The sequence below is a fragment of the Pelecanus crispus genome, chromosome 4 (genome assembly GCF_030463565.1).
Source record: "Pelecanus crispus isolate bPelCri1 chromosome 4, bPelCri1.pri, whole genome shotgun sequence".
NCBI lineage: Eukaryota > Metazoa > Chordata > Aves > Pelecaniformes > Pelecanidae > Pelecanus > Pelecanus crispus.
Window position 1 is genome coordinate 87,566,744 of NC_134646.1, and position 14,498 is coordinate 87,581,241.

The following is a 14,498-nucleotide window of genomic DNA, read 5'->3' on the forward strand; positions in this document are numbered from 1 at the left end:
CAGATCTGGGGGAGGGGGGGTTGATGAGGAATAAGGGGTGGTCCAGGGCGCCCGTGTGCCCTGGCAGACAGTCGGGCAGGGCTGTGGGGGCTGGAGCGTGCGTGCACGTGTGTGTTACACGCCCGCTTTCAGCCACGCGTAAGGACCCCACGGGCCGAGCGCGGCGGCCCAGCGCTGGCAGGGCACGGGGGGAGCTGTGGGGCAGCGGGGGGCTTGCACAAGGCTGTGACCCACGGAGGGGCAGGATGCAGTCTGGGCCCCTCGAGCGGAGGGGCAGGGCAGGCAGGAGCACTGCCTGCGGCGTGCCCAGCTGCAGCCCGCAGAGGCGGGGGGCCCAGCACCCCACACCATGACTAACCGAGGTTTGCCGTAGTAAAGCCAAGCCCAGCTCTTTCCCAGAGGTAAAAAGCTTTTTCCAAACCATACAAGCGAATGGGAATGTCGGCGTTGGGTCCTGATGGCTGCCACCCCTTGGGGGTGCGCCCCTGGCCTGGGCATCCCCATGCCCGCAGAGGTGCAGCGGGGTAGGGGACGGGGGTGAGGGGCAAGGGGTGTCCGTGCGTGGGGTCAGCGCGCTCGGAGCCGGCACTGCCGGGCTGCGCCGAGGCCTTGCCAGGCGCTCCAGGGGCTCCAGGCGGGGTTGGTGAAGGGGTCCTGGCAGCTGATGCGCGCCCGTCGCGCGCACTCCCGCAGCTGCGTCTCCTCCGTGCCCTCCACGTACTTGTCAACCTGCAAAGCGGGGCAGGTCGCGGCCTCGGGGAGCACCCCGGCACCCGCGCCGCTGGAGGGGAGGCTGCGGGGAAGGTGGGACCAGGCAGGAGCAGGGCTGGGTGCTGGGGGCTCGGGGGGGGGGGAGGCACCCGCACCTCCCCAACCCGGGCAGCGATGCTGCCTTGTGCGGGCAGCGCTGGGGGGCCGGCAAGCAGAGGTGACAGCCAGGAGGGACAATTCGCCAAGGAGAGAAGCAGCGTTGCGGGGAGGGGGCCATTGCTGAGCCCCCAGCATGTCCCTGTTCCTGATAGCACCCTGGAAAGAGGGAAGAGCCCGGGCCGGGGCTGGGGCAGGGTGGGCGCGGGGCAGGGTGGGCGCAGCAGAGCGAGGACGCGGGGCGGCACGTGCAGGGGTGGGGGCGTCCCGCCCTTACCTGGGTGCCGTTGGGGAGCTCGTACTGCAGCCGGTAGAGCAGGGCGAAGTAGGACTTGGGGAGCGACCAGGAGGCCGGGGGGGCCCAGGCCAGGTGGAGCTGCTCCCCCCGCTGCTGCACGGTCAGGTTCTGTGGTGGGTCGGGCCGCACTGCGGGCAGAGCGGGGCTCGGCACGGAGCGGGGCTCACGGAGCGGGGCTCGGCACGGAGCCGGGCTCGGCATGGAGCAGGGCTCACGGTGCAGGGCTCACGGAGCAGGGCTCGGCATGGAGCAGGGCTTATGGAGCGGGGCTCAGCACGGGGAAGGGCTCGGCATGGAGCAGGGCTCACGGTGCAGGGCTCAGCATGGAGCAGGGCTCACGGTGCAGGGCTCAGCATGGAGCAGGGCTCACAGTGCAGGGCTCACGGAGCAGGGCTCGGCATGGAGCAGGGCTTATGGAGCAGGGCTCAGCACGGGGCAGTGCTCGGCACGGAGCGGGGCTCGGCACGGGGAAGGGCTCAACATGGAGCAGGGCTCGGCATGGAGCAGGGCTCACGGTGCAGGGCTCATGGAGCAGGGCTCGGCATGGAGCAGGGCTTATGGAGCAGGGCTCAGCACGGGGCAGTGCTCGGCACGGAGCGGGGCTCGGCACGGGGAAGGGCTCAAAATGGAGCAGGGCTCGGCATGGAGCAGGGCTCACGGAGCGGGGCTCGGCATGGAGCGGGGCTTATGGAGCAGGGCTCAGCACAGGGAAGGGCTCGGCACGGAGCGGGGCTCACGGAGCAGGGCTCGGCATGGAGCAGGGCTTATGGAGCAGGGCTCAGCACGGGGCAGTGCTCGGCACGGAGCGGGGCTCGGCACGGAGCGGGGCTCAGCACGGGTCAGTGCTCGGCACAGAGCGGGGTCTCGGCACAGGTCAGTGCTGCCCAGCCCTGGGGCCGAGCCCTCCCGCAGGGCCCCCAGCACCCCGAGGACACCCCCGGACCCCGCTGCTGCCGGCTTGAGCTCACCGATGTCGCGGATGAAGAACTGGTAGGAGAAGTTGTGGTAGGAGGTGTCGGAGAGCCCCTCCAGCTCCAGCTGCAGCGGGTGCAGCTCCTCGGCGAAGGGGCAGAAGGAGGGGTCCATGAAGCTGGCGCTGAAGTGGCCGCTGCTGCCGGCCGCCGGCACCCACTCGCCCAAGGAGCCATTGCTGCTGGGGGGAGGCGGGCGTGAGGGCCGGTGGCTGTGGGGCCGGGGCCAGGCTGGGGAGTCCCTGGGGCTCCTACCTGCGCGTGAGGCGGGCGCGGAACACGGCGGAGGGGGGGCCGGCCCAGGAGCAGTGGAAGGAGCCGTGGTAGGACTCAGCCTGGCAGGAGATGTTCATCTTCTCCTTGCCTGGTGGGGCGGCGGGACGATGGCTCAGGGGCTGCGGGGGGCTGGGAGCCGTGCCCCTTCCCCGCGCAGCACGAGCGAGGCTTCCCCCGCGGCTGGGCTCCTCCTGGCCCCGCGCAGCCCTGCCTGGTGCAGCCCCGCAGCCCGGGGCTGGGCACGGGCATCTGCAGGTGCGCGAGCGTCTCCCGGCCCCCAGCCTGCCCCCAGCTCCCTGCACCCCCCCATGCACCCTCCTGCTCCCTCAGCCCTGGGCGTCCGGCTGCGCCAGCCCCCTCCCGCCCGGGCCCACGTACGGGTGCTGCTGACCACCACGTAGGTGGCGTCCAGCAGGACGGTGCCGGCCCAGCAGCTGTAGTTGCCCGTGGCCGGCAGGTCCAAGCCAAGGATGGTGAGAGTCCGCTCCTTGGCCACGAGCTCGACCATGGGCTCCGTCTCCCCGTTCTGCGTCCAGGTAACTTGCCGCTCCGAGGTGTTGCATTTCACCACCATGTTCCCATTCAGGTTCCCCACCTGAACTGGAGATGAGCGGCAGAGAGCGGGGTCAGAGACGGGCTGCGGTGCGGGCGGCCCGTCCCCCACACCACGGTGGGGCTGGGTGCCCCCCGTCCCGACACATCGCATCCGCCCTTCCCCACCCTGCTCCCGCATCCCACGTCCATCCCCGCCCTGCGCGCTCACCCCACACCCATCCCCGCCCGGCCCCATCACCCAATGTCCGTTCCCCTGCCCCATCACCCCACATCCATCCCCCCGCTCCCTCACCCTACGCCCCCCCAATCTCTCCCATGCCCATTTTCTAACCCCCCACCCACCAGAAGAGCTGCCCCGCGCCAGGCTCGGGCCACCCCGTTATCGGAGGGATGCGGGCGCTCCCTGCTCCCTCCAGCTGCCGTGCGGGTCCCGCCGTCCCCCCGCCCCGAGGCGTCTCCCCCGTGCCCGGGGGGGCAGGACTCACACTTTGGGGGGAAGGTGGTCAGGGCGTCCGCAGGAGCGAGGCACAGCACCAGCCCCACCAGCACCAGCATCTGGGAGGGGAAGCGCAGCGGTAGGGAAGGGGAAGGGGAAGGGCAGTCCCGTGCCGGGGAGGGGGCAAGCTGTGCGCGGGGAGAGGGGAGCGGGCTGAGCCGGGACGCAGCCAGCAGGATCCGCAAGGGCAGAGCCCCCGGCCCTGGCACCGCAGCAGGGTCAGGCAGGAGAGGGAGCGGTGCGGCGGAGGGGGGACCCCCGCACAGGGCCGGCAGCCGACACGACGCCCCTGCCCTGCTCCCCGCGGCCCCGCCGGCTGCCCCCTGGGCAGGGGGCTGCAGTGCCCGCCTGGCGCAGCACCTTCCCGGGGCTCTTTGGTGCCCAAACCCTCGCGGGGCCGCAGCGCAAGCGTCCGCCGGCAGCCCCCGTGCCGTGCCTACCTTGCCGTCGTGGTGTGCACCGCTCCGGTGGGCTCGGCGTGGTCTGGGGGCCGGCGGGCGCACGGGTATATACTGAGCCAGGACCCCGGGGGACTGCCCCAAGGTGAAGCCAAACCGCAGAAGCATCACGGTTCTCAGAAAAGGAGAAAGCTGCGCTGGGTGGAGCCGCGAGCCGGGACCCACGCTCAGCCCCCAGCCCACCCGGCCCCAGCCATGCGGGGACTCACCGCGGGTACTTCCCGTGCCGGGGGTGCCGGGGACCCGCTGCCCTGCCCGTGGGCATCGCCAGAGCGGGGAGGATGGGTCCCCTCCGGGGAACCGCTGCGCGAAGGGGCAGCGCTGGGCACCTGCGACCGCGCTGGAGCCCCCGGCTGCTCCCAGTTCCCACAGAGCGGTCCTGAGCCCCGGGACCAGCCGAGGGTTTGCACGTCACCACGTGCTGCGTGGAGCGCCCGCAGCCCCCCGCCCTGGGGGGAGCAGGGGCTGGAGTGTGGGGAAGGGACCACCGAGGTCCGGCAGCGCCTGTCCCGGGAGTCCGGCGAGGGGCAGGTGCGGTGCTTGGCCCTGGCTGGTTGGGCCGCGGGGGTCTCCGAGGAGAGCAGCGGGTCGCTGCAGAGGTTTGGGGTGCTGCACCCAGCCTGGCGCAGGTGGTCTCGCCCCTTCCCTCCCCTCCCAGGGCCACCCAGCCGCCCATCCCGTGGGATGCTGTGCCAGGATGGGATGCATGGGCAGAGGTGGCCACCAGCCTCCCCCTCGCTGTCCCCGCGGGCGCCAGCCCAGCTCCGCCACACAGCCCCTGCGCCCGCAGCGGCCCCCGGCCCCCGCCGCCGGCAGCCCTGGCCCGGGGAGAGGGGCCGGGGGAGACCCCCCCACTCCGGGGCCAGGCAACCACAGGCCGGGGAGGGTGGGGAGGCGCGAGCTGCACCCCGCTGCTCCCGCTCACGTACTTTCTGGAGTTCCTAGAAAGCGAAGGGGAAGTTGGGGCTCCATGGAGGTTGCGGGGAGGCCCAGCCCTCACCTTTCCGCCCGACCTTCGAGGCGCTGCGGTGAGGACGGCGGAGCCTCCGGGCCCCTTCCCGGGAACAGCGGAGCCCCCACGCGTGGGCTGCGGGGAGGGAAGGAGGGAGACGGGGGGGCCGGCTGCCAGGGTGAAGCAGCCCCATGCCCGTGCCAAGGGGTCCATCCGGGGGCGGGGGCTGGAACACAGCCCCTGCGCTGGGACCCCCGGCCCCCCAGGCAGCTCAGCCCTCGGCCGCGGTGCCAGGGAGCTGCGAGAGAAGCGGGACTCGCTGGAAAGCTGGAGGGGACCCCAAAGGCAGGAAGGGGGACCCCGAGGAGTGGGAGGGAGGGGGACGCCTCGCCCCAGGGGAGCATCCGTGCCCGGTCCCGTCCCAGGGGCAGCAGGAGCTGGCTGCACATCCAGGCTGCTGCGCACCCGCCCGCCGGCCGCAGCTTCCCCTCTGCTTCTGCAGAAGAGCGCGCAACCGCCGAGGGGAAGACCCGGTGCAAAGGCCAGGGCTGCCCCTCGGCACGTCGGCGTGAGCGGGGGAAGCAGCGTGCTACCCAGAACTGGAGGCGGGAGGTGAGCAAGACCAGGGATGCCTCATGTCCAGAAACCCCCCCGGGAGAGGCTGGGCGCCGGGGGGAGCGCGGAGCTGCTCTGCAGCGGCGTGCGGGCTGGGGGGAACCCTCGCCCCACTGCAGGCAGGACCCCGGGGTGGGACGGAGCCCACCCTTGCCGGACCCCTCTGCGGTGCGAGCCCTCCTTGGCTGCAATCACGGACGCGAGGCCAGGAGCAAAGGTCACAAAACTTTATACAGGAGAGACCGGCAAGTGGCCCCTCGGCCCCCGGGCGCTGCTCCCCGAGGTGTCGGGGGGAGCGGCACAGGCAGGGCCGGCGGCCCCAGCCCTGCGACAGCCCCCGGGGCAACACGGGGGGAAGGAGCCCGGGTGGGGAGGGTCTGCGCCATTCCCCAGGCCCGGGGCCAGCGCTCCCCTGAGCCTGGCTCTGTCCCCAGGGGAGATGCCGGGGGGCCGGTGCCGTGGCCGCTGGCACCAGGACTGCGGCGCAGAGCTGTGGCAGCAGCAGGCTCTGCCTGCACCTCCCTGGGGATCGGGCCGGCCCCCGCAGCAGCACGGCCTCGCCGGGGCTCTCCCGTCCCTGGCAGTCACAGCCAAGCCCAGGCGGCCCTGAAGCAGGGGCTGTGGTGGCTCTGGCTCACTGCAGCACGCAGGCTTCCCTCTCCTCGTCCTCCCCGCCGGCCGCCTCTCCCAGCGGCTCGGGCACCACCGGCACATCCTCCACGGCCGCCACCTTCTCCCGCAGCTCCATCAGCAGGTCGCGGCTCTCGCTGGGCGGCAGGTTGCTCAGGTAGTACTGGGGTGCCAGCTCCACCAGCCTGCGGGGAGGGGGGGTCAAGGAGGGGCAGCCGGGCTCATGGGGCCTCCCCGGAGCAGCCTCCTCGCTCCCCGGCACGGGGACAGACCCCCCCTGCCCCCAGGAGAGGAGGCCCAGGCCAGGCTTCGCACCCCAGCGCTCCGCTGCGCTCCCGGGCCAGCGCCGGCTCCAGAGCCACACGGACGCAGCCCAGGCGCGACCCATCCCTCCCCGTCCCCGAGGTCCTCACATTTGGGGCTGGATCTCCGAGACGATGCGGAGGCAGTTGTCCTGTGAGATGGTGAACTCGTGGTAGAGGACCCAGGCGGGCAGGCGCTGGGGGGGCTGCCGCAGCAGGTAGCAGCAGGCGGGGGGCAGGTGGGCCACGTGCTTGTGCGTCAGCATCACGTAGTTGCCAGAGCCGTCAATGTCCCGGGCCACCTGGGGAGCAGAGCGGGAGGGGAGCGGGGCTGGCTGGCACGACCCTCCCACGCCGCGGCCGGGCCCCTCGCAGCCCCCCAGCCCACCTTGAGGAAGTAGCCGGAGATGAGTGCTCTCTGGATATTAAGCACGTTGGCGTCGGTGCCGAAGGCGGGGGGCGAGATGGGCAGCTCGATGCGCTGCATCACCTCCAGCAGCTCTGCCCGCACGATGCCCGCCAGCCGCAGCGCCTCCCCGCTCACCGCATGCTTGCGGCACCAGCCCTCGTCCACGTTGTCTGCGGGGAGAGCGGGGTCAGCACCGCGGGGACGGGGCTGGACGAGTGCGGACCCCACGCGGAAGCGGGTGGCCTGGGGGCTCACAGGGCACGAAACCGGGCACTGCTGCTCCCGCAGACTGCAGCCCCTCAATGCAGCGGGGACAGGGACCGCACAGAGGGTGGCTCCCCGGCTGGGGCTGGGACCCCCGCGCAGCCAGGCTGGGGCACCTGGACGTGGCTGCAGTGCTGGCTCCCGAAAGGGGCAGGGGACACGCGAGGGAGCCGTGGGTCACCCGTGGGGTGTGCAGCCCGCCGGCCGTCAAGCCCCTGCCCGGCACTCACGCTGCTGGAAGGCGTTGAAGATGTTGATGAGGGTGAAGTGGTCTCCGCCCGGGTGGAGCAGGGCCCGCCGGCGCATGGTGACGGCCTCCTCCAGGTGCGTGGAATGGGGCACAAAGCAGGGGGAAGCTGGGGGCGGCGCAGAGGGAAGGTCACCGCGTGCCCCCCAGCACCACCCCTGCCCGCGCTGGCTCGCCGGGGGCCGCGCTGTGCCCCGCGCCAGCGGCGGAGCGGGCTCCGAGCCCCTCAGCACGGTACCTGTGAGCATGGCGGCCAGGCTGACCATCTCCTCCACGCAGTCGAACTCGCAGGAGGCGATGAGCGCCTTGGCCAGCTGGGGGTCCAGGGGGAACTCCGACATGATGATCCCCACCTCTGACAGGTTCCCGTCGTCGTCCAGGGCGGCCAGGTAGTCCAGGTCCTCCAGCGCTTGCATCAGTGACTCGGGGGCTAGGGCAGGACGTAAGCCGGCTGCCAGCACCAGGCAGCCTTGCCCACCCTCCTCCTGCACCCGCGGGACCCTCCAGGCCCTCTCCAGAGACGACCCGGGCAGCAGTGATGGCCACGGCCATGCCCAACCTCCAGCTCCCCCCGCTATGGCTACCCCTATCGCACCCCTCTTCCCCGGCTCCCCCCATGCCGTGCCCGGCCCCTCCGCGCCCCGTGGGCACTACCTGGCCGGTCGAGGAAATCACACTGGCCCATGTCGGCGATGTCCAGGCGCTTCAGCAGCAGCACGAGGCGGCTGAGGCTGGTCTCGCTGACGTGGGGCGCGGGGCTGGGGGGCAGGCGCTGCTCAAAGAAGGCCTCCGAGTAGAGGCGCAGGCAGGTGCCTGCAGGAGAGGGGCCGTGAGCCACGGCGGCGGGAGGGACGGAGCGCAGGTACGGGGCAGCAAGCGCAGGCAGGCAGGGAAGCGTGCTGGGCTGCCCGGGGCAGCCGGTGGGGTGGGACAACAGCACCCTCCCGCTGGAGGCACGTTCGGGGGACGCTCGGGCAGGGGCTCTCACCTGGGGGGCTGCCGGCAGCTCGCTGCATGCGCGACTCTGCCTGGCTCTTGCTGATGGGCCGCAGCACCTGGGACTCTGCCCGGATGCGGGGGTTGTAGACCTGCAGGGCAAGGCGGTGAGAAAGGACGCCCGCAGACGAGCCCCTGCCTTCGCCCTCCGCCCCGGCCCCCTCCCTGGGGCAGGTCCCGCGCCCCGCACGGCGCGCCCCAGCCTGGGGCATCACACAGATGACGCAGACCGCGGCGGGCCCGCCACTCCCTCCCCGGTCTCGCCTCTGCCCGCGCCGCCGGCTGCGCCCCAGAGCAGAGCCAGGCCCCCCGCTCGCCGCCGCTCGGCTCCCCGTCCCGGGCCGGCGCACTTACGTTGCGCAGCTCCAGCCCCGAGTCGATGACAAAGCGCACGGTGCCCAGAGAGAAGGACGAGTCTGCAAGCCAGTGGGTGACGATCACCCGCCTTTCTCGGGCGCCCTCCTCCAGCCCCTCGTACAGCTTCTGCGCTGCGCGGCCCACGCCGGGGTGCAGGGGCAGGACCAGCAGCGGGCCCAGCGCCGGGTTCAGTGCCACGGCCTCCGTCTGGATGGCTCTGCAGCACTCGGCGATCTCCTGCGGGGAAGGACGGGGGCACACGAGTGATGCCTGCCAATGCCCGGAGCGGCCCCATCCCTGGGACGGCGTGCTGCGCCATGCCCTGTGGCTGCCTCCCGGTGCCCTGCGGGGAAAGACCCCGGGTCCCGCACGGCGCCCGCAGCCCCTCCGCAGGGGAGCCCCCCCACCTCTCGCAGTTTAATCCCCAGCAGCCCCCGCCGCCCTCAGGGATCCCTGCACACAGCTGAGAGGGACCCCCCGAACCTTCCCCCTTTCCCCCCCCGCCTCATGGCGCGATGGGTCCCCCAGGAGCCCCGCCGCGGGCGCCCGCAGCCCACCTGCTCGCTGGCCAGGAAGAGCAGAATGTGGCCGGGCTCCTGCCGCCGGTGGATGTCCAGCACGGCCTGGCAGGCTGCTGCGACGCGGCCGCGGGCTGGCGGGTCCCGGTAGAGCAGCTGGGGAGGGGGCCCGCGCCCCGGCACCCGCACCACGGGGGGGTCCCCGCAGAAGGCGCGGAGCCGCTCCTCCATGGCCGGCGAGGTCACCACCACCACCTTCAGCGCCGGGCGCTGGCGCAGCACGTCCTTCAGCAGCCCCAGCAGCACGTCGGTGGGCACCGTCCGCTCCTGTGCCTCGTCCAGCACCACCACCCCGTACTGCCGCAGCAGCGGGTCCGACGTCATCTCCCGCAGCAGCATCTCGTCCGAGCAGTACCTGCCGCAGCCCGGCCCTGTCAGCGTGCGGCGGCCGCGGGGACCCCGGGCACCGAGAGCTGCACCCCTGCGGGCATCCCCGCACAGAGCCTGGGGGAGCACGCCTCGCTCTTCCCCGACGGCAGGAGCCCCCCCGCAGCCCTGGGAATCACAGAATCCTAGAATCGTTTAGGTTGGAAAAGCCCTTGAAGATCACCCAGTCCAACCATTAACCTACACTGCCAAGTCCACACTAAACCAATCAAGGGTAGACCAGACTGAACCATGTCCCCCAGTGCCACCTCTGCCCGTTTTTTGAACCCCTCCAGGGATGGGGACTCCCCCACCTCTCTGGGCAGCCTGGTCCGATGCTTGACCACCCTTTCCGTGAAGAAATTTTTCCTAATATCCAACCTAAACCTCCCCTGGCGCAGCTGGAGCCCATTTCCTCTCGTCCCATCGCTAACTACATGGGAGAAGAGACCAACACCCCCCTCCCTGCCCCCTCCTGTCAGGCAGTTGCAGAGAGCGATCAGGTCTCCCCTCAGCCTCCTCTTCTCCAGGCTGAACACCCCCAGCTCCCTCAGGGAGCGCCTGGGCAGCCAGCAGCCGGCTTCATCGCTCCCCTTAACGAGGCCAGGCTGGATTAAGAGATTACGCTGCCGCCGGGGAGCTCAGCGGGATCAGAGCCCGGTGCGACGGGCGCTGCCGGCACAGGCAGCCCGCGGGGCCCCCCCGGTCCCCGTACCTGAGGATGGTCTCGGTGGTGCAGCAGTCCTCGTGCGGGACGCAGTAGCCCACCTCGTGGCCCAGGTTCAGGTCCATCTCGTCCGCCACGCGCAGGGAGAGGCTGAGGGCGGCCAGGCTGTGGGGCTGGGCGCAGGCCACCACGCCGTGGGCGAACTGCAGGGAGAGGGCGTACTCCGCGCACCACTGCGGGATCTGCAGGACCAGAACGCCGGTCAGGGCCCGGGGACAGCGCGGCCCCGGCCAGGAGTGCCGGGACGATCCCCTCCCCATCACGGAGCGGTGCCCGCAGAGCCCCCGCAGAAGGGCAGAGGGACCCTCCCCGCAGCAGCCCCCAGAGATGCAGCCGCAGGGGCTCCCAGGCCAGAGGCCGCGCAGAAGCGCTCGACAGCCCAGGCAGGGCTTTCCCTCCCCGGTACCGTGGCTTCCAAGCCCCAGCAACCTGTGACACGAGCCCCACAGCCTCATCTCCCCATGCCTGCACCTTCCTGCCTCGCTACGGGACACCACGGCCCGGCTCTTGCGTTAAGGACATGGGACAAGAGTCCTCTCCGCCTCCACCTCCTCAGGAAAAACACGGCTGGGGGGTATGCTGCGTGGCCTTTGCCAGAGCTGCCGGCTCAGAGAGAGCAGTGCCTGCAGGTCACGCCTGCCAGGGCTTAAGAGGCGTTTGGACAACGCCCTTAATGATGTGTTTTAACTTTTGGTCAGCCCTGGAGCGGCGAGGCAGTTGGACTAGGCGATGGCTGCAGGTCCCTTCCGACCGGAGCCATCCTGCTCCATTCTAACCGGCGCCCTGCTCCGCTCCAGGGAAGGCTGGGCAGGTCCCCGGTCCGGTGCCGCACAGAGCAGCGGTCACCGGCTAGGTCCACGAGACCCAGACCTTGCAGCGGCCACAAGCCTGGGGCAGGGGCTCGATCGTCCTCATGTGGGGCCAGAGAGATCACACGCTACCCCAGGAAACCCCACGGTGAGAGACGGGGAAGGAAGAGCCAGGGAGCAGCCGCTGCCCAAGCACCCAGCCAGGCGGCAAGGGACAGCCCCAGGGCTGTGTGGGTGTCCTTCGGGCACTGGGGACCAGAAATCTGCTGTTTAATTCCTCCCAACCCACGTTGCTCGCTCCTCCCGTGCCGTGTGCCCCCTACAAGCAGGGCCTGCGCCCCTGCGTCTGCCCAGCACCCGGGGGCAGATGCGCAGAGTCCAGCCCGGGGCTGCCTCCCGAGAGCCCAGCTCACAGCCAGGCAGCACACGGGTCCCCCACGCAGCCGGCAGTGCCCGCGGGCAGGCGCGCAGCCTGCTCTCTTCCTCCACCCGGCCCCACCACTGCCCCACGCATTGGCCACGCTCGGTCACGTCTCCGTGCGCAGCTCCGCGCCCTCCCTTCCGCCGCCTCGCTGCCTGCGAAGGTCGGCGAGGGCGATGGCACAGACGGCCCTCGGCCACGACAACGGTGAACAGACCCAGCTTGCGTGTCGGCTTATCCCGCTTTGGGTGGAAACACCGCGTTTGAGGGGTGCTGGTGCACCAACGCGCAGGATCAGATGCTCCACGTGGATCGAGTCACGTCCCCTGGTCTGCCCAGGGCAGGGTGGTCCCAGGGCCCCGCAGGGACAGTAGGCAGGGTGCCTGCACCCAAAAGCAGCCCAGTCCCAGGGCCAGACCAAGCCAGGGCCCACACAAGAGCTTTATTGCCCAAATCCGGTGCCCCGTGGGTCAGCCGGTGCCATGGGCTGAACCCAGGCCGGCGCTGCAGCACGGTCACGCCCGAGGGAGGTGGCTTTGACAAGGGGCCCCGAGCCCACTGCCAGCACCCTGACAGCCACAGAGGCCGGCAGCCGCCACGCAGTGACCCAGCCCGCATCTGGCCCCGTGGAGGCCACGGCTGCCCCCGCAGCTTCCAGGCAATCCCTCCCCGGTCAAAGTCTGCGTGACGACGTCTCCAGGTGCCGTGGCAGGGGCTGTCAGACAGGACCAGCTCCCTGGGGTGTGCAGGCGGGATCCTGGCACCCCGGACCCACCACAGCCCAGCCCGACCGCCCACGCCCACCACCGCCCCGTGCGCCCGGGCCCAGCTCCGGGCAGAGGCCGTTTCCCCCTCCCTGCACCCGCCCGATGTGTTGCGCCGCTGCGGCAGCCGCTCCCGGGGCGGACGTGGCAGCGCTTCCTGGCTCGTGCCGAGGTTTTGCCCGGGGCCCCAGCGCCTGCCCCGGCACATTCCAGTGTGTGACCGCCCGTCTCTGCCCTAGCCCTGCCCCACGCCGGGCTCACCGCAGCGGCACGCTCCCAGGCACCGCGGTGGAGCCGAAGCCCTGCGGGGCCTGTCACCCCCTCCGTCCCCCCCACAAGCTCAGACGCTGCCATGGGGTCAGGGAGCTGCTGCCCGGCCGCAGTCCCGTCTCCGTGCCTTCTGCCCGCAGCCCTGCAGCCGCCTCGGCTCCCGCCTCCCCACTCCACCATGGCCCAGGGCCCGCCAGCACGCAGCGAATGTGTGGTAATGCCGCGCAGGGTCTGGCGGGAGGGGAATGCGCGGGGCCTGCCCGCACTGCGCTGGCAGGGCGAGGGCCTGGCAGCTCCTGTGCCACGGGGCTGCGGCTCGCTCGCACGGGAGCGGGATCCACGCACAGGCCCTGGGGAAGGCAGTGGCCTCGGGGCAGGCCCCAGCTGCTGCCGACAGCGGTGCTGCGGGTGTTTTGAGCAGGAGGGACGGGACGCTCAGCTGGGAGTCCAACGGGCACGGGGAGAGACCGTGGGCAGAGCAGCCGGTGCCGCAGCCCCGTGCCGGGCTCCCAGGCAGCAGCGTGGCCCTGCCCAGCTGCGTGCAGGCCCCAGCGTGGCTGGCTGCTCCCGGCTGCCCTGGCACGGCCCCCCCACTCACCTGGGTGCTCTTGCCAGTGCCGGGGGGGCCGGAGACCAGGATGATGCCGCTGTTGCCTTCCAGGTGCTCCATGAAGCTGTACTTGGTGGTCCAGACGGGCAGCTCCCGGCGCTGCCGCAGGAGCTCGTAGTAGCGGGAGGAGAAGGGCAGCCCGTCGTAGGGGTTCACCTCCAGGTCGCCATCGCAGCCAAGGGCTGGGTCATCATCCTCCTCCTCCTCCTCCAGCGCGGAGCCAGGGCCGCTCTGCCGGGGCGGGGAGCCCGGGGCCCCGCAGCCGGCCATGGTGGGGACGCCAGCACCGGTGCTGCAAGGACAGGGCAGGACGTGGAGGGGGACGCACGGGGTCACAGCAGAACCGGGGGAGCCCGGCGCTGCCCCACCCTCGCCCACGTCCCTGGTGCGGCCCACCGCCCCGTCCCGCTGGGGCCGGGGGACCTGCGGGGCACCGAGGCCGGGCAGAGAGGGGCAGGGACAGGCAGGGGGGTGACACGGCCTGGGCGGGGGAGCAGGGACAGGCAGGGCACCGGGCATGGGGCACCGGGGACAGGCAGGGCACCGGGATCAGACCGGGCCGGGGGGAGAGCACGGCAGGACCGGGCGGGGTGCGGGGGACCGGACCGGGCTGTGCGAGGGGGAGCGGGCCGGGGCCGCGGGGGGTGTGGGACAGGGCGGACACCGTGGAGGCGGGCGGGCAGCCCGGGGCCGGTCCCAGCGGTTGGACCCGAATGGGCCGGGCCGGGCCAAACCGGGCACCTGAGCACCGGGACCGGACCGGACCGTACGGGAACAAAGCCAGGTCCCCCAACTCGGCCCCCCCGAGCCGCGGTTCCGGCTCCCGGTTCCGGCTCCCGGTTCCGGTTCCCGGTTCCGGCTCCCGGTTCCGGCTCCCGGTTCCGGTTCCGGTTCCGGTTCCGGCCCGGCCGCCGCTCACCTGCGCGCGCCGCCGCCACCTCGGGCCCTGCCTGGGGAGAGCGTCAGGTGACCGCGGCGCCGTCACGTGACCCGGCCCGCCGCCGCCAATCAGCGCCGCGGGGCGTTCCCGGCGCGCGACCCGTTGCTAGGCACCGCCCGGGGGCGGGGCGGGGGCCGGGGGAGCCCCGGGGTCCGGTAACCCGGACCCCGGGGCTCCCCCGGCCCCCGCCCCGCCGTGTCTGTACGGAGCAGCCGCCCAGGGCCCGGCCCCGGTAAAGGGGGACCCGCCCCGGCGGTGCTACCGGTTCCCCCCGCGCTCCGCGTCTCGGACCGGGCAGCGCTCGGCAGCGCCGGCCTCGC

General features: G+C 72.2%; 2 protein-coding genes across 2 annotated transcripts; both read right to left on the reverse strand.

Annotated features, from left to right (window-relative positions):
* Window positions 1–567: 567 nt before the first annotated feature.
* Window positions 568–3,522, reverse strand: LOC142593498 (interleukin-12 subunit beta-like). The gene is made up of 6 exons (XM_075709894.1): window positions 3,453–3,522; window positions 2,791–3,012; window positions 2,392–2,500; window positions 2,134–2,315; window positions 1,145–1,293; window positions 568–729 (listed from the first exon to the last, which is right to left on the reverse strand). Exons 1-6 carry the CDS (start codon window positions 3,520–3,522, stop codon window positions 568–570), a joined length of 894 nt encoding a protein of 297 aa, XP_075566009.1.
* A 2,600-nt stretch (window positions 3,523–6,122) lies between these two features.
* DQX1 (DEAQ-box RNA dependent ATPase 1) lies at window positions 6,123–13,508 on the reverse strand. Its single transcript, XM_075709567.1, has 11 exons — window positions 13,227–13,508; window positions 10,353–10,546; window positions 9,251–9,626; window positions 8,691–8,930; window positions 8,329–8,428; window positions 7,995–8,153; window positions 7,579–7,770; window positions 7,324–7,449; window positions 6,809–6,999; window positions 6,532–6,722; window positions 6,123–6,303 (listed from the first exon to the last, which is right to left on the reverse strand). The coding sequence occupies exons 1-11, from the start codon at window positions 13,506–13,508 to the stop codon at window positions 6,123–6,125; spliced, it is 2,232 nt and encodes a 743-aa protein (XP_075565682.1).
* Between the last annotated feature and the right edge of the window lie 990 nt (window positions 13,509–14,498).